General features: G+C 44.9%; 1 protein-coding gene across 1 annotated transcript; it reads right to left on the bottom strand.

Moving 5' to 3' along the window:
* Positions 1-4,952: 4,952 nt before the first annotated feature.
* LOC143923689 (E3 ubiquitin-protein ligase TRIM39-like) lies at positions 4,953-11,776 on the bottom strand. Its single transcript, XM_077447495.1, has one exon. The coding sequence runs from the start codon at positions 11,746-11,748 to the stop codon at positions 10,144-10,146; it is 1,605 nt and encodes a 534-aa protein (XP_077303621.1). The 5' UTR covers positions 11,749-11,776; the 3' UTR covers positions 4,953-10,143.
* Between the last annotated feature and the right edge of the window lie 6,611 nt (positions 11,777-18,387).

Consider the following 18,387-nt stretch of genomic DNA (forward strand, 5'->3'; position numbering starts at 1 on the left):
CCAGGAAGGAAGTATTTCTCACAGAAGGGCATCCCAGAGCTATATGGCCATGTTCAGCGGCAAGTGAATGTATCTCTGGCACACAGTGTCGGTGCCAAGATACATCTGACCACAGACACGTGGTCTAGCAAACACGGGCAGGGAAGGTATATCACTTTTACTGTCCACTGGATGAACCTTCTGACGGCCGTCAAGCATGTAACCCGTGGCACCCGTGTAGATTTGGTTTTACCGCCACGGATTGCATGCAGGCCTGGCTCTTCTTCTCCTCCTCCTCCTACTCCATCCTCCTCCCTCTCCTCCTCGGCTGACTCCTCCTTTTCTGCTGCGCCGCCCAAGCTCCCCAGAACCTATTCGACATGCCAGGTGAGACGTTGCCATGCCGTGCTGCGTCTGTTGTGCCTGGAAGCCAAGAGCCACACTGGCCCGGCACTCCTTTCAGCTTTGCGTTCACAGGCAGATCAGTGGCTAACACCGCTCAATTTGACAGTTGGTAAAGTGGTGTGTGACAACAGTGCCAATCTGCTTAGCGCATTGAAACAGGGCGAAATTACACACGTGCCATGCATGGCACACGTCTTAAACTTGGTCGTGCATCGATTCGTTGTCAAATACCCTGGGGTCCAGGACATCTTGCGGCAGGCAAGGAAAATCTCGGCCCATTTCAGAAGATCTTACACAGCCATGGCTCGCCTTGCTGACATTCAGCGGCGACACAATCTCCCGGTCAGACGTCTTATTTGCGATTGCCCGACGCAATGGAACTCAACCTTCTATATGCTTGATAGGCTGCTCCAGCAGAAACGTGCAGTTAACGCCTACCTGTATGAACTCTGCGGCAGAACAGGTTCTGGGGAGCTGTTTTTTTTTTCACCGCGCCAGTGGCTGCTCATGCACGACGCATGCAGACTTCTGCGGCCATTTGAGGAGATCACCAAACTGGTCAGTCGCAGCCATGGCGCCATCAGTGACATGGTACCTTATGCATTCTTTATGGAGTGTGCATTGCGTCGTGTCATTGATCAAGCTGTGGAGGAGCAGGAGCGGGAAGATGAGGAAGTCGCAATGCTGGATGAATTCCCAGGGGGGGCTACTCTATCTGAGACAAGTGAACAACAGGAGTCTGAAGAGGAGTCAGAGGAGGATGGTGCCGGGGCCGATGAGGAGGAGCAAGAAGAGCATGCGTTAAACCTTTCTGGGATCCCTGTTGTTGTGCGTGGATGGGGAGAGGAGAATGAAGAGGACGACATTATCCTGGATGATGAGCAGGAGCCAGGCCACCACACCGCTTCCACTTTAGTGCAAATGGGGGCCTTCATGCTCCAGTGTTTTAATAGGGACCCCCGTATAAAAAGCATAAAGGTCAAGACCAGTACTGGGTGGCAACGTACTTAGACCCCCGGTACAAACACAAAATGGCGGAAATGTTACCGCCATTTTGTACTTAGACCCCCGGTACAAACACAAAATGGCGGAAATGTTACCGCCGTCACGAAGGGCTGTCAGAATGGAGCACTTCCAGGCCTTGCTTCGAGAAATGCTGCATTCTGCTTTTGCGTGCGCTGGCAGAGGAGCAATTCCCACTCCCAGAGAAGGAGTTGTGGGTACCAATCCAACAGCACCTGCAAGAAGAGGCCGGTTTGAAGATGTGTTGGTGACTTCTGATATGAGGTCATTCTTTCAGCCGACCCATCGACAGGTGTCATCCGGATCCAGCATCAGGGAACGCCTAGACCGTCAGGTGTCCGACTACATCGGGTTAACGGCAGATGTGGACGCTCAGAGGAGTGATGAACCCCTGGACTACTGGGTGGGCAGGCTTGACCTCTGGCCATAGCTTGCCCAATTTGCAATCGAACTGTTGGCTTGCCCCTCGTCCAGTGTCCTGTCCGAAAGGACGTTCAGCGCAGCAGGGGGGATCGTGACCGATAAGCGTACTTGCCTAGCTCACGACAGTGTTAACTACCTCACATTTCTAAAAATGAATGAGGCATGGATCTCAGAGGAATTCAACACATGTGACCAGTAGACCATGTATATGTCTATAAACGATTTTTTTAATCGAGCACACAGACCTTCTTTCTTCATTTGGCTCACTTCCTTGTACAAAAAAAGCACACCGTACTATATGCCCGTACCCTCCTGTTTGAAGAGGTTGAGCGGTGTCATATTTCTCCTGGGGCTGCTCATTATGAGGGGTCCCACCATCCCTGTGCTATGCTCATTTTGAGGGGCTCCCACCATCCCTGTGCTGTGCTGACTTCCTCCTGGGGTTGCTTATTATGAGGGGCTCCCACCATCCCTGTGCTATGCTGACTTCCTCCTGGGGCTGCTTATTATGAGGGGCTCCCACCATCCCTGTGCTGTGCTGACTTCCTCCTGGGGCTGTACCTCTGCTGTGCATATTATGAGGGGCTCCCACCATCCCTGTGCTATGCTGACTTCCTCCTGGGGCTGCTTATTATGAGGGGCTCCCACCATCCCTGTGCTATGCTGACTTTCTCATGGGGCTGCTTATTATGAGGGGCTCCCACCATCCCTGTGCTGTGCTGACTTCCTCCTGGGGCTGTACCTCTGCTGTGCATATTATGAGGGGCTCCCACCATCCCTGTGCTATGCTCATTATGAGGGGCTCCCACCATCCCTGTGCTATGCTCATTATGAGGGGCTCCCACGATCCCTGTGCTGACTTCCTCCTGGGGCTGCTTATTATGAGGGGCTCCCACCATCCCTGTGCTATGCTGACTTACTCCTGGGGCTGTACCTCTGCTGTGCATATTATGAGGGGCTCCCACCATCCCTGTGCTGTGCTGACTTCCTCCTGGGGCTGCTTATGAGGGGCTCCCACCATCCCTGTGCTATGCTGACTTACTCCTGGAGCTGTACCTCTGCTGTGCATATTATGAGGGGCTCCCACCATCCCTGTGCTGTGCTCATTATGAGGGGCTCCCACCATGCCTGTGCTATGCTGACTTCCTCCTGGGGCTGCTTACGGTGCAGGTGTCAGTGCTGTATATCACAGTGCTGGTGTCAGTGCTGTATATCACGGTGCTAGTGTCAGTGCTTTATGTCACGCTGCTGATGTCAGTGCTCTCTATAACGGTGCTGGTGTCAGATCACTCTATCACGGTGCAGGTGTCATTGCTGTATGTCACGCTGCTGATGTCAGTGCTCTCTATCACGGTGCTGGTGTCAGATCACTCTATCACGGTGCAGGTGTCATTGCTGTATGTCACGCTGCTGATGTCAGTGCTCTCTATCACGGTGCTGGTGTCAGATGACTCTATCACGGTGCAGGTGTCATTGCTGTATGTCACGCTGCTGGTGATCATCTCCTGCACCCTCTTCTTTGCCTACCCTGACCTTCCCTCTCCTCCATTGCCTTCATGCGCTCGACAGTCCTGAATTGTCACAACAATTTCCCATATAAAAAAAGAATGCTTGTAGTTGTCGATCCCAGATTCACCTCATATATGTGTTATGTCATTGGCCATGTGGTGGGACTATGTGTGCACAGCTAGTAATTATTTTGTGGCTGCAAATATGACCTGTAGGTTTGTAAAGTTCGCCTCCCATTGAAGTCAATGGGGTCCGCCGCGAACGTTACGGTTCGCAAACTATCGCCCGCGTTTCGCGTTCGCGAAACATCCCGTCGGAAGTTCGTCCATCACTAATAACTATGCCCTGGGGAGGAGGGAAAGGGGGGAAGGAGGGAAGGGGAGGAGGGAAAGGGAGGGAGGGAGGGAGTAAAAAATATAAATTGTCGAAATACCTTGCTGCAGCTGTGTAAAATCTCATTAATGTATAATTGGATCACCAGTATAGATAAAATGATTATATTGTGTGTGAATAAAGTCTCACCAGCCGGTGGGAGGTTTAACAAGTCTCCAGACGCAAAACTACAAAAATAAGAGATATTCATGCTTATACATGTTTCCCAAAGAGTCAAAAAAGTATATATATTGTGGGAAAAGTGAGGCTGAGCCCATGGACTGCAGAAATAGAACTTACCTATATGGATCTATAGAGACAAACCACTGGTCACCATGTCTGTGAGGCCACATCAAATCCTAGAACCAGGCAAGAACTATTCAAAACAGATATCGAAAAGTGGGGGAACAACACTACAATTAGGAAAAATGTCTGTAAAAATATATGCATATATATATATATATATATATATATATATATATATAATTTTATGAATGTTTTTTAACTCAATCAAATAAAGACGTATATGGATTTTTAATACCTTGTGAAGTATTTGTGTCCAGTGGAGGGGCATTTAAAATCCACCTTTTATTTGCCTACTATTTTCCAAGTTATTGGAATGATACCCGTCACTGGCACTGTGATTCTGTGATTCTCCCCTCTTACACACACTAAAAATTGTAAACATATAAATGTAATATTTTACTACAAAAAGTGTTATAATGCGCTGAAAATTTATCCAACCTTTAAATTGTGACTTTTATTTTAAAAATCCAGTATAAAGGAAAAAATATCTGTTAAAAAAAGCACTTGTAATTTTAACTACCGTATTTACTTGAGTATCAGCTGACCCGAATATAAGCCGAGGCACCTAATTGTACCACAAAAAACTGGGAAAACGCATTGACTTGTATAAGCCTAGGGTGGGAAATGCAGCAGGTACTGGAAAACAACGGGGCTTTGTTACAGTGGACGGCTGCCGAACAGTTGCATGACACAGCAGGAGACCGCCACTCGAGTATAAGCCGAGGGCGTTTTTTCAGCATAAAAAAATGTGCTGAAAAAGTTGGCTTATACTCGAGTATATACGGTAATCATTGGCATGTTACCTTTTCTTGCCCTTTTTGTATAGGGGTGTGGGGGTTGTACTTTTCCTATTGTCCTAAAAGTTGTCCCTTTTTCTTATCCCAGAAAGATTGGAGATATAATATTTAGTAGAAGTGATATGAACATGTATCATCTTCTTTCAAAAAAATTTTTCTTTTATTTGTACAATACAACAGCCGTTAGAGAAACATCATAACTCAAATGCATTATAAAACTATAACTGTTTCAGTAAGGCAGGGACACTATCTTCTGGGTTAGCTCTTTCCACTCTGTAACACACTCTGGCCAGAATTGATTAGCATCTAGGGACCCGGGAGAGCTCCTCCGGCACCCCTAAAGGGAACATACTGTGCCTGGTGGTTCCTACCCAAGCTCCTATAAATTCACAATATCAATATTCTAGCCTGGGGTCAAACGCAAAGTTTAGGACTTCGGGAGCTTAGCTAGATAGCTCCAATGAGCGTGCCCTCTGTTAAATAAGCCATATGGCGCTTAAGTCGGAGGGTCTCTCCAGTTGTCATGGAGGGCCATATTGGGGAGGGGAGAGGAGCTGAGTAGGAGGAGAATAAAGGGGAGAAATAGGGGAAAGAAAAGATTTGAGGATCCAGAGCAGGCCGATAATATTTATGGTTGTACCCCTATGAGGGAGATGTGCATATGTCAAGTCTAGGGTTCCCAAGTTGCTTCAAACTGAGCTGTGGTGTTTAGGAGGATGCCAGTCAGTTTTTCTTGGGACATAATCCAAGATATTTTACATTTAGCAGCTGCAAGGGAAACCCTGAGTTGTTTCCAGGCTTAGGCTATAGTTAGCTTGGCGCCCAGTAAAATTAAGTGGATTCATTTGCGGTTGTATTTAGAAGTCTTGGGTAGATTTGCATTGAGAAGGGCATTGGCATGGGTTCTTGGTATTTGGAGATCTGTCACTTTCTGGATCAGGGAAAAAATCCTGCTCCAGAACGACCTTATTCTGGGGCACTCCCACCAGATGTGGGCTGCAGATCCTGTAAGTTGGCATCCTTGGAAACACTGAGGGTCTGTCTTTGGATACATTTTGGCCAAATTAGCTGGGGTAAGGTACCATCTGGTTATTACCTTGACAACCTCAATTAGTCATTACCTTGACAACCTTAATTAGATTCAATTAGTGAAATATTTCTGATGTCCTTAAAAATTCTAGAGTAAGATGCCCGCCATCTCTCTGCGTCCCAATTTATGGAGATGTCATTCTACCAAGCGGCCATATATGGGGTTTTGCAAGACTGATGGGCAAGTGACTGATATATAATGGAGATTCCACCCCTCTGTTCTGTGGTCTACTCACACCATATTTCGTATAGTGTGAATCTGGGAGGAGTGGGTTTCTCCGGACAGATTTTGTGAAGAAAATTATGTATCTGGTGAAATCTGAAGCGGTCTGATGTTGGAATCTCTAACTGTTGCACACAAAAATTCAGGGAAATTGGTCCAGTGGAGGTGAAGAAGTGGCAGATTCGATACAACCCCTTGTCCAACCACCATTTAAATGCTTTGATGTCTTGGCCTGGGATAAAGTCTAGGTTGTTGAAGATATGAGCTAGGGGTCGGCATCCCGAGGTGAGTGCAGGTTCAGGTTTCAACTTATCCCACAGGTTTAGTGATTGCAATAGGATTGGTGAGAAGACTGGGGGTCGGTCCCTAGTGGGGACCCACAACAAGAAGTCTAAGGTGAAGGTTGGGGCAGCCTGCCTCTCTATTTGTATCCAGTCAGGTTTCTCTAACCTGGAATATACTGTGGAAACCTGTGCTATTCTTGCTGCTTGATAATACCACAACAAGCGAGGTAGCCCCAATCACCCCCTGTGGCCTGGTTAGGAATAAGGTTTTTTGAGGAATTCTGTGTCCTTTCCCTTCCCAGATGAATTTATTGACTTTCCTTTGGAAGGATTTCAAATGGTCTTTTTTAATGTTTATTGGGAGGGCCCTGAAGAGATTGCGGGAGGAGTGTCATTTTTATAGAATTAATTCTCCCTAGCCAGGAGAGTTCCCCCTTGGCCCAGTTTCCTAGGTCGACTTCAAGCTTGTGGTATATAGGTGGGAAGTTAGCTAAGTAAAGATGTTCTTTTTTAGCTGTGAGCTTAATCCCTAAATAGCTTATGGAGGAGTCACTCCACCTAAATTCTAAGGCGCTCTGAAACATCGCTATTGTTTCTGGCTTGAGGGATATGTTGAGAACGCGGGACTTAGTGTAGTTCACATGTAGTCCCAAAAGCATTGTGAACTCTTTCAGGAGTCTGCATAGGTTAGGGAGGGAGGTGACCGGAGATGATAGGAAGAGCAGCATATCTTCTGCAAACAAACCACATTTGTGGATTTGTGTGCCGCAGGTCACACATAGGATGTTGGGATTAGTGCATATTGCAATCGCCGGTGTTTCAATTGTGACTGCAAAGATTAAGGGGGAAAGCAGACACCCCTGTCTAGTACCCCTGGGAATACTAAGGGGAGTAGAGTAATGGACTTGTAGGCAGATCCTGGCCTTCGGGGTGGAGTATAGGGATTGGAGGACCCCCATGAAGCAGCTACCAAAGCCCCACTTTTCCATAAGGGTGAAGATGTACGGCCATTTGATTGAGTCAAAGGCCTTATGTAAGTCAAGGGATAGTAGCAGCCCCTCTTGTTTGGGGCCTCCGTTCCAGTTGGATTGTAATAGGGAGACAATGTCATCCGCCCTCCTGATTTCCTCCGGTTCCTGTCTGCCCGGAATAAATCCTACTTGGTCTTTATGAACATAGCAATTAATGAAGGTGGCAAGGTGGTTGGCGAGGATTTTTCTCATTATCTTTAGGTCATTATTTATGCGGGGGATGGGTCTGTAGTTTTCAACTTCTTCATGATTTTTGTTGGGTTTGGGGAGCACTGTAATGTAGGCTGTATTAAGTTGGGGATCTAAGGGGGACCCCAGTGATTTGGAATTGAAGAATTTTGCCATGTGGGGGGCTAAGATTTCCCCAAAGGCCTTATAGTAAGGTGATGAGAGACCGTCTGGTCCTGGGGCTGAACCTATCTTCAGACCTTAGATAACCTTTATCTCTTCTGCTGAAAAGGCTTCTTCCATCAAATCTTTGTGTTCCTGAGATAGGGAGGGTATCGGAAGGTTCTGGAGGAAACTAGTGGTCAATCGGCCCCTGTCTGTGGGGGCAGTGCTGTAAAGCTTGGCATAGAATTCATTCAAAATTTTATTTGGGTTAGCTGTTGGAGGTTGTCCCGCTATTCTTAATTTAGGGAGGGTGTGTGTGCGATATTTGGGGGTAGGTTTGGAGGCTAGCATCAGGCCTATTTTATCTTTTTGTGAATAAAATTTTGCTCTGCTCCAGCGGATGTGTTTCTCTACTTTCACTGTTAGAGCTAAGCTGAGCTCCAGTCTGATGGTATCTAATTGATCCGCTAAAGCCTTAGAGGGTCAAATTTGTGTTCTGATTTTAAGGCCGCAAATGTGGTTTCGAATTTGTGGATGTCAATTTGGGGTTGTATCGAATTGGAAAGTGCGTCTCTTGAAGCAACACTACGTCCAGTTTAAGGGATTGGTTGTGTTCAAATGCTATTCTCCTTTTCCTGGGTGAATTTAAACCCTGGACATTGTGTGAAGCCACCCTGAGATCCGTGCCTGTTTTAGTTGTGTCAGCCATTAGAACAGAGGGGTGAAAAGCTATCGCAGCCACAGTCACTTACCCTTGGCCATCTTCTACCTTTTAGGGGAGAGTTAAGAGTGTTGTGAGTGATGCCAGTAGTTCGGAGTCTGATAGGAATCTTTAGACGTTGATAGGCTTGAGGAGAAAAGAGAGTTAGAAGGAGGAACAGGGGGGAGGGGAGCAAAACATAAACACATGTCTTCTTAGAAGACCAACGGCGACTGGAGGTGTACATTTCCGCCAGACACCTACCTTTAAACATTGGCTGCCCCTAGAGGTGGACCGACAACCCATTCCGTAGAAACACATCCTGCTTCTAATGGATTGGTGGAGGCGCAAGGTTGTCACCCTTGCGACAACATGTAATTAAAACAGAAACTATGCACAGTTAATAAAGATTTGTTTTCAGTGCTATCTATGAACCATAACAATAACTCTATTACTCTGAAAAACCATGTATGAGGATTCAGCCCCGGGTTCTCCTTCGGTCTTCCCTCACTCCACACAAGTAGGGGGGAAGAGGAAGGAGACCCTTAGGGAGAAGAATAAGTTCAAAATCTGGATTCCGTAAAGGAGCAGTGAGGGCTCTCGAACTTAAACTCGCAGAGAGTTCCCCTGTGATTTTGCTCCATTGTTTCTCGGGTTCTTGGAGACTGATCAGTGTGGGGGGGAAAGGACTCTGCAATTTGGGGCTCAAGTCCAGCCCAACTTCGGGTCCCTGTGGGGAAAAAACAAACCATATGTTCCCAAATTGGCCGTGGGATGAATATGCAGGCTGCTAAGAAAGTCTCTCTGGTTATCTTGTGGAAAGGGAATGATTAAGAACTTGGCGGATCAAGTAACTGGGGGCAAACGAAAGGGTAACTTTGGTTTGGAGCGCTTAGCTCCATCAATGGAAGGGACTCCCGTGTCGGTGGAAAGTACCCGATTGCGAGTGGTGTGGTGAGAGATTCAGGATGTCATGTTATGGAGGTCTTTCATCCTTGTATTTCTTGGTCCTTTGTATATCTTGGTGTTTCTCACCGTCCTGTAGATTAGAGAAGGAGTGTGCTTTGCCCTGGATTGTGAACTTCACCGTGAATGGGAAGGCCCAGCGATACCTAATGTTCTGTTGAGTGAGGACTGTAAGTAGTGGTTTGAGAGTTCTCCTTTTTTGGATGGTGGAGGGAGAAAGGTCTGCGAAAATTTGCATCTGGTGTCCCTGGTACTGTAGTTTAGACTTTGTGCGTGATTGTCGCATGACCTCCTCTTTTACAGCATAAAAATAAGGTTTATCGATGATATCTCTCTGTGAGACATCTTTTCTGGGGGGTCCCAGGGCCCTGTCTTGCTCCAGGCGGTGAGGCGGTGTGTTGGGAATGAGCTCTGTGATAATGTCACGTACAGTGAGGGGAACATCTGTAATGGGGTGGGTATCGCTGGCTGTGTGGATCGTGAGTCCGGGGTGAAGCAGAGCTCTTGGCTCAGGCGGCCATGTAGGAGATCTTGTGCATGCACACTCCCGAACATGTATCATTTTAAATGCTATCAGGATCTTTTTCGAGTAACGCTGGATTATATTCTTAATTTAGTGCTCCTTTTATTTGTCCCAGCTGTTAATATTTCCAGAATGTTTCACCCTCTTTATTTGTATTCACAACAAAATTATAGAAAAATGTTATGGTTTTATAGAAAACACCGGAGATATGAACTTTACCCAGGTTCCATCATCCAGATAGAAAGCAGCATGGAGGGGTTCGGTGAAGGTGGTGGTGAAGGTGTGGAGGTGTCTGATGGGGTCACTCAGCTGGTAGAAGGACAAACGGCCACCTTCATAATCCAAATATAATCCCAATCTCTGCACAGTAGACTTTGGATATAACCTCTGTTTCAGGGAGTCATGTACATATGCATATTCATTTTCAGCTGTGCGGAAACTCCAAGACTTGGTATTACACCCGACACCAGAGTCATCTCCTTCTCTCATTATACTGGGATAGCAAACAGCCACATCCCATTCTCCGCAGTCACCAACCTCTACTTCCCAATATTGTCTCCCATGGGAAAAACTCTCCACACTCATCACTTGAGGGTACTCTGTAAATCTCTCTGGTAATGTTGGTCTAATGTGTTGCGTTTCAGAGCAGGATGCTGTTCTCAGATCATCAGATAAAGTCACAAAAGTATTGGCAGTTTTTATATCCAGTACCAGATCTGTTGTATCATGTATATTGAAGTTGGTTTTTAATTGTATATTAGTGATAAGATCAGTTATAGATTTGTGCAACACAAGGGAGATCATAAAATCATCCAGATTACAAACATAATTATTCCCCAAATTCTGGTCACCTGTGTCTAATTCCTGATCTTGAAGAACTTTGTCAATATCTGATTTATGATCTTGTAGGACAGTTATTGGGTCATTTATATTACACAACTTTTCGATATGACTAATTTTTTTGGATAGCTCATTTTTTTGTATCTCCAACTGTTTGATGAGGCCAATGAATAACTGTGAGACCTCCTCTGCCTGCCCGTAGATCTCTCTCAGGACTCTCTGTTCCTGGAGCTTTAGCTGTCTCCTTATATCCTCAAACAGGACAGTGACTCTCTTCTTCTCATCATCTGCTTTTTCTTGTGCTTTTCTCTTGCCATCCTGTAGATTCAAAATTTTCTGCTCAATTGTCTCTCTCTTTGTATTCAATTTTTCAAAAACATTTGTTAGTTTCTCCTTCTTTTTGGCCAAAGCCTCTTCTAGAAGTTCCACTTGGTGTCCTTTATGTTTTCCCACCAGACAGCAGGACACACATAGACAGACGGCATCCTCGGAGCAGTAAAACTTCAGAAGGTCCTTGTGGATGGAGCATTTTTTACTACTGAAGGACAAGGTAGGTGCAATTAACACATGGTCCACTGTCTTGTTGTGGGCTGTCAGGTGTTTATCACACATAGAAGTCTCACACTGTAGACAAGTTTTAACAGCTCCTGCTGGAAAATCCACACAATACGTACAGAGGATCTCACTTTTCTCCTCATTTTGTTGTGTAGAGCGGAAGTTGTCCACAATATTACACAGCTTCCTGTTCTTCTCTAGCAGAGGCCACTCTGTATACTCATCTCTGCACTCCGGACAGGAATAAACTCTATACCCCTCCTGTGTATCCAGAGCAGTCACAATGCAATCCCGGCAAAAGTTGTGTCCACATCTCAGTGACACCGGCTCCGTATAAAGGTTCAGGCAGATGGAGCAGATCAGCTCATCTAATAGAGCAGCAGACGCCATTGCGGGCACAAGGAGGAAGAAACGAAACTAAAAATCTGTTTGCATAATGAGGGTGGAGGCTTCACATATTAACCCTACAGAGGACAGGAAGAACTGAAAGCAAGTGATTTTTACTTAATTCCTGTTACTGAAATAAATATAGTGCCTTGAAAAAGTATTCATACCCCTTGAAATTTTCCACATTTTGTCAGGTTACAACCAAAAACCTAAATGGGGTTTTATGTGATAGCCCAACACAAAGTGGCACATATTTGTGAAGTGAAAGGAAAATGATAAATGATTTTCCAAATGTTTTGCAAATAAATATTTGAAAAGTGTGGCGTGCATTTGTATTCAGCCCCCTTTACTGTGATACCCCTAACTAAAATCTAGTGGAACCAACTGCTTTCAGTAGTCACCTAATTAGTAAATAGGGTCCACGTCCACCTGTGTGTAATTTAATCTCAGTATAAATACAGTTGTTCTGTGAAGCCTTCAGAAGATTGTTAGAGAACCTTTAGTGAACAAACAGCATCATGAAGGCCAAGGAACACACCAGACAGGTCAGGGATAAAGTTGTGGAGAAGTTTAAAGCAGTGTTAGGTTATAAAAAAAATATCCCAAGCTTTGAACATCTCACAGAGCTCTGTTCAATCCATCATCCGAAAATGGAAAGAACTGCAAACCTACAAAGACATGGCCGTCCACCTAAACTGACAGGCCGGGCAAGTAGAGCATTAATCAGAGAAGCAGCCAAGAGGCCCATGGTAACTCTGGAGGAGCTGCAGAGATTGACAGCTCAGGTGGGAGAATCTGTCCACAGGACAACTATTAGTCGTGCTCTCCACAAATCTGCCCTTTATGGAAGAGTGGCAAGAAGAAAGCCATTGTTGAAAGAAAGCCATAAGAAGTCCCATTTGCAGTTTGCAAGAAGCCATGTGGAGGACACAGCAAACATGTGGAAGAAGGTGCTCTGGTCAGATGAGACCAAAATTTAACTTTTTGGCTTAAAAGCCAAACGGTATATGGGGCGGAAAGCGAACACTGCACATCAACCTGAACATACCATCCCCACTGTGAAAGAGGGTGGTGGCAGCATCATGTTGTGGGGATGCTTTTCTTCAGTAGAGACAGGGAAGCTGGTCAAAGTTGATGGTAAGATGGATGGAGCCAAATTCAGGGTGGTCTCAGAAGAAAACCCGTTACAGTCTACAAAATACTTGAGACTGGGGCAGAGGTTCACCTTCCAGCAGGACAACGACCCTAAACATACAGTCAGAGCTACAATAGAATGGTTTAGATCAAAGCATATTCATGTGTTAGAATGGCCCAGTCAAAGTCCAGATCTAAATCCAATTGAGACTCTGTGGCAAGACTTGAAAGTTGCTGTTCACAGACACTCTCCATCCAATCTAACAGAGCTTGAGATATTTTGCAAAGAAGAATGAGCAAAATATTGTACTCTTTAGATGTACAAAGCTGGTAGAGACATCCCCAAAAAAGACTTGCAGCTGTAATTGCAGTGAAAGGCGGTTCTACAAAGTATTAACTCAGGGGGGGGGGGGGTTGGGGGGGGTGGAATACAAATGTATGCCACACTTTTCACATATTTATTTGTAAAAGGTTTTGAAAATCATTTATCATTTTCCTTCCACTTCACAATTATGTGTCACTTTGTGTTGGTCTATCACAGGGGTAGTGAATTTAAATTCAAGGAGGTCTGACTCACAAGTCTGTGAAAGATTGTACGCATCCTCTTTACTTTTTTGGCGCAAGCCGCAACTCTCTTGTGCTTTTCTTACTGTTTCCTCCACACACTCTGGTAATACTCTGTAAATGTAAATGTAAATTTCCCCAATAGTGTTCCCCTTACATCAGGTGCCCCTACCAGAGTTATTCATTACATTGGGTGCCCCCATCAGACTACCCCCATAAATGAGCTGCCACAATCAGGGCACCCTCTTATATCAGGTATGCCCATCACTGTGCTCCTTTACATCAGGCATTCCTTTCAGAGTGCTCCCTTACATCGGGTGTCCCCTATCAGAGTGCCCCCTTAACATAATATGTGTCCATCAGCGTGCCCCCACAAACATAACATGTACCCAGCAGTGTGCCCTCTTAACGTAAAATGTGCCCATCAGCATGTCCCTTATTTTATGTTAATGGTCACTGTGATGGGCATATTTTATGTCGAGGGGTGCTCTGATGGGCACAACAAAGTGTGCCCATCAGTGAGAACCTAAACATAAAATATGCCCATCAGAATGCCCCTTATTTTATGTTAAGGGGTACACTGATGGGCATATTTTATGTATTGGGGCAATCAGATGGGCACATTTTGTTCTGCCCATCAGAGTGAACCGTAACGTAAAATGTGCCCATCAGAGCGCCCCTTAAGAGAAAATGTGCCCATCATTGTGCCCATGTACACATTTATTGAGGGCAGATATTAGAAAAGGACTGGAAATTTCAAAAAGATATTCTTCAAAGAGGGTATACTGGATATAACAACATTTTATTGATAGCTCTCACACCACAGATAAATAGTACAAAAATTCAATATAATTAACTCATCTGATACAAACAATTAAAATTAAGACAAGGTTTTAATGAGACCCCGGTGTCTAACATATGTACTCATCCGCACCATCCATTCAATCCACACACATCACTCTATTGTAAATTTTTGGACCATGCATGGTATTAAGAAATGTGAAAGATTTATGAACCTGCAAACCAGTAAGTTGAAAAACAAAATATATATTTATGTGATAGAACTACTGGAGTTGGCGCCTCCAAAAACCCCGCTTCCTGTGTTTTTTGACTTTTAATAAGGACACTCACCTTTCCATGACGTCCGCGATGTCGGCCGCCCGAGGCCGACCCGCCCCTCGGCTCTCGGGTCCTGGCGCCGCCATCCTCACTAAGGGAAACAGGCAGTGGAGCCTTGCGGCTTCACTGCCCGTTTCCTACTGCGCATGCGCAAGTCGTGCAGCGCTTTGTGAATGGGACGTGCTGTGTTAGGAAACACACAGTTCCCAGAACACAGCGCATCCCATTACCCAGAAGACCATGCGAGGAGGAGAGAAGACCGAAGATCACCGCGGAGTAGGAAGAGGCAGATTAGGAAGATTGCCTAGCAACAGGGATTTCTGGTAAGGTAAAAAAAAAAAGATTTTAAGATTATTAATGCTGGGTTTTTTTTAGGGTGGTCCTCCACTTTAATCTAACTCAAGCTATTGCTCTGTCCATGCCAACACTACACACGGCCACTCTGTAAGCAGCCTTATATAGTGTGGGGCGTGGGTAGTTTCTGTTGTCATTATGATTTAAAAAGAGTAAACACAGTTGATTGATAATAAATGGCTTCAGCCAAACCCTAACCATGAGTGAATGAAGTTTTTGTGTTATCATTCATATTCCCTGAATAATGGCCAAGAAATCATAAATTCTTATGAACACAACTGTATACTAATAATGACACTAAAAAAAATCTTATTTTTAATTTTATTCTACCTAAAGCATCCTGACCTTTGAGCCTGACACTAACCTAGATCAAGCACTGATCTAGCTATTTTATCTTTATTACTCACAATTGGGACATGGCATCCATATACTACATATGAGAAGTTGCATAAGTATGACGCAGTATACCTGTTCATCTACAACTCCCACAATCATAATCATTTAGAATGTAATTCCAAATGTAATTCTCCCCTATTGGAGATATAAATGATCAGGATTTGTGGATGAAGCAAATCTTATTATTAAAAAACGATAGCTATTTTATTTCATTGTATCCAATTATTTTAACCACTTGACCACTGGGCACTTAAACTCCCTTCCTAATCAGACCAATTTTCAGCTTTCGGTGCTCTCACATTTTAAATAACAATTACTCAGTCATACAACACTGTACTCATAGGAAATTTTTGTCCTTTTTTCACACAAATAGAGCTTTCTTTTGATGGTATTTAATCACCGCCTTTTTTTATTTTTTAAGAAAAAAGACTGCAAATTCTGTTAAAAAAAAATGCACTTTTCTTCGTGTCTGTTATAAAATTTGCAAGTTAGTCATTTTTTCTCCATAAATTTTGGCCAAAATGTATACTGCTACATATCTTTGGTAAAAAATAACCCAAATTGGTGTATATTATTTGGTCTTTGTGAAAGTTATAGGGTCCACAAGCTATGGTGCCAATCTTTGAAAATTGATCACACCTGAAGTACTGAGACAGGAAAGTACAAATAACGCCCAAATTAGCCCTTTTTGGAAATTAGACATTCCAAGGTATTTAGTAAGAGGCATGGTGAGGTTTTTAAAGTTGTCATTTTTTCCCACAATTCTTTGCAAAATCAAGATTTTGTTTTTCTTTCTTTTTTGTTTTCCCCCACAAAATTGTCATATTATGAGGTTCCCTATATATAACACTGATATCTATACACTGAATGTCATTCAATGTACCAGATATCAGTGTGCATTAGTGAATAGCAGCTGCCACCTGGTAAATAGGCACAGCACAGGGCAAGATCACTCAGCATGGCTCTTTCTTATAACAACACACACACTAACTGCTGTGCTGTCATTATCACACTGTGTGCACAGTGTAGGTACCGTGGAAATTCTAATATGACTCCGCTCTGCTGTCTGCTCTGTGTGCACTCTGCAGCCTCCAGCTCCTTTACCGACTGTCCCCCGCGGCACTGACGTATGGCCCGCCCCTCATCTGAATTCCCCAGGGGGGGAGGTGGCCGGAGCCCCTGTCTCTGAAATCATCCCCGCATGGCTGACAAGTCTGATTCTCTCTGATGATCCATCCCAGCCAGCTCACACCTCTGAGCCTCTCATATGGCCACATGCCCGCATCAATCGGGATTTAATGGTTCACTGCTTCCTCGGGGGTATAGTCTTCTTATTTCTGCATGATAAGCTGCGGGCACCTCCAGGGGCAGACTGAGTGGGGTCCCCCCACCATATGGGCCCTCTGCCCCTGGCCGGGAAGCTGGTTGCTGCATCCTTAACAACTAATGAGTCATCAGCTGTCAATGGGGCTTCCCCGCTGACAGCTGAATGAAAAAAAAAAACATTGTCCACCCTGTACTGCGCTTGTGCAGTACGGAGGACAAGGAGACACCGAAAGTCTCAGAAGATGAATGGCGCCAGCGCACTTAGTCCAGGTTCAAGTCCCACCATCCAAGTGGACATAGAGTTAGAATAAAAATTTGCAGAGCGAAGCGAGGCTGTGCCCGAAGCGCGGCGGGCGAAGCGAGCCATGCGAGGGGCCCTGTTACTAAGTGCGGTTTTATCATCTACCGTATGTCCACTTGCATGGTGGAGCTTGAACCTGGCCTCAGGGCAGAAGGTACTATTAAGTGCACAGGCGCCATTCATCTTCTGAGACTTTCGACGTCTCCTTGTCCTCTGTACTGCGCAAGCGCTGCGCCTGCGCAGTACGGGGCGGACACTATCCAATGGGGGGGACACTTTTCGGCAGAACATCGGCATAAGAAAAATGTGCAAAAATTTTGTTGGGTCTGGTATGGATTTTAAGGGGAACACCATACCAAAATTTCAAAAAATTAGCATGGGGTTCCCCCCAAAATCCATACCAGACACCTATTCGACCATGCAGGCTGGCAGGCCAGGAAGAGGGGGATGAGCGAACATGTGGGGGTGCTTTGGGGCAAGGGGTGGCTCTGACCCCCCCAGCCCAAACCACCTTGTCCCCATGTTGATGTCAAGGGCCTCTTTCCCACAGCACTGGGCTGTGGTTTTGGGGGTCTGTGGGATTATAAGGGGGCCCCCAGATCCTGCCCCCCCATGTTAATGATTATGGGGTACATTATACCTCTACTCATTCACAAATAAAAAGTGTCATAAAGAAATAAAATATAAAACATGAGCATGCTGGGTCAGTGATGTTAGATGGGGGCAGTGCTACCAGGTGATGTCGCCAGGTGGCCCTGTCCCTTACCTATTGAAGAACTGTCAAATAGCGGAGAAGGCAGGGTGGTTGGCCTTCTTTGTGGGTAGAGATTATATTTTTTATTTTTTTGGGTCTTTGTTGTATTGCCAGCAACAACTTTTTTTTCTTTACCAATGTTAGTTTTGCTGCAGCAGGTTCTATACACAGTACAGATGCACCACTTTACAGGCATACTATGGGGACCCCCCAGGCACTATATTAACCACCTCAATACAGTGCACTTACACCCCCTTCCTGGCCAGACCAATTTTCAGCTTTCAGCGCTCTCATAGTTTGAATGACAATTACTCAGTCATCCAACACTGTACCCATATGAAACTTGCGTCCTTTTTTCCACACAAATAGAGCTTTCTTTTAGTGGTATTTAATCACTAGTGGGTTTTTTATTTTTTGTGCAATAAATAAAAAAAAAAGTTAATTTTGTGAAAAAAATTCCTTTTTCTTTGTTTCTGTCATACATTTTTGCTAATTAGTAATTTTTCTTCATACATTTTGGCCACAATTTATACTGCTACCTATCTTTGGTAAAAATAACCCACATTAGTGGATATTATTTGGTGAAAAATTTATCACATCTGATCAGGCCTTCAGTACATCAGGTGTATCTCATTTCTTGAGACACTAAGGCCTCTTTCACACGGGGCGGATCAGTAATGATCCGCCCCGTGAT

Source organism: Lithobates pipiens, unplaced genomic scaffold, assembly GCF_037356315.1.
Source record: "Lithobates pipiens isolate NorthernLeopardFrog02 unplaced genomic scaffold, aLitPip1_a1.2 Scaffold_22, whole genome shotgun sequence".
NCBI classification, from domain to species: domain Eukaryota; kingdom Metazoa; phylum Chordata; class Amphibia; order Anura; family Ranidae; genus Lithobates; species Lithobates pipiens.

Excerpts from the sequence above, each read along its gene's own strand:
- LOC143923689 (XM_077447495.1), bottom strand. The coding sequence starts at position 11,748 with ATGGCGTCTGCTGCTCTATTAGATGAGCTGATCTGCTCCATCTGCCTG.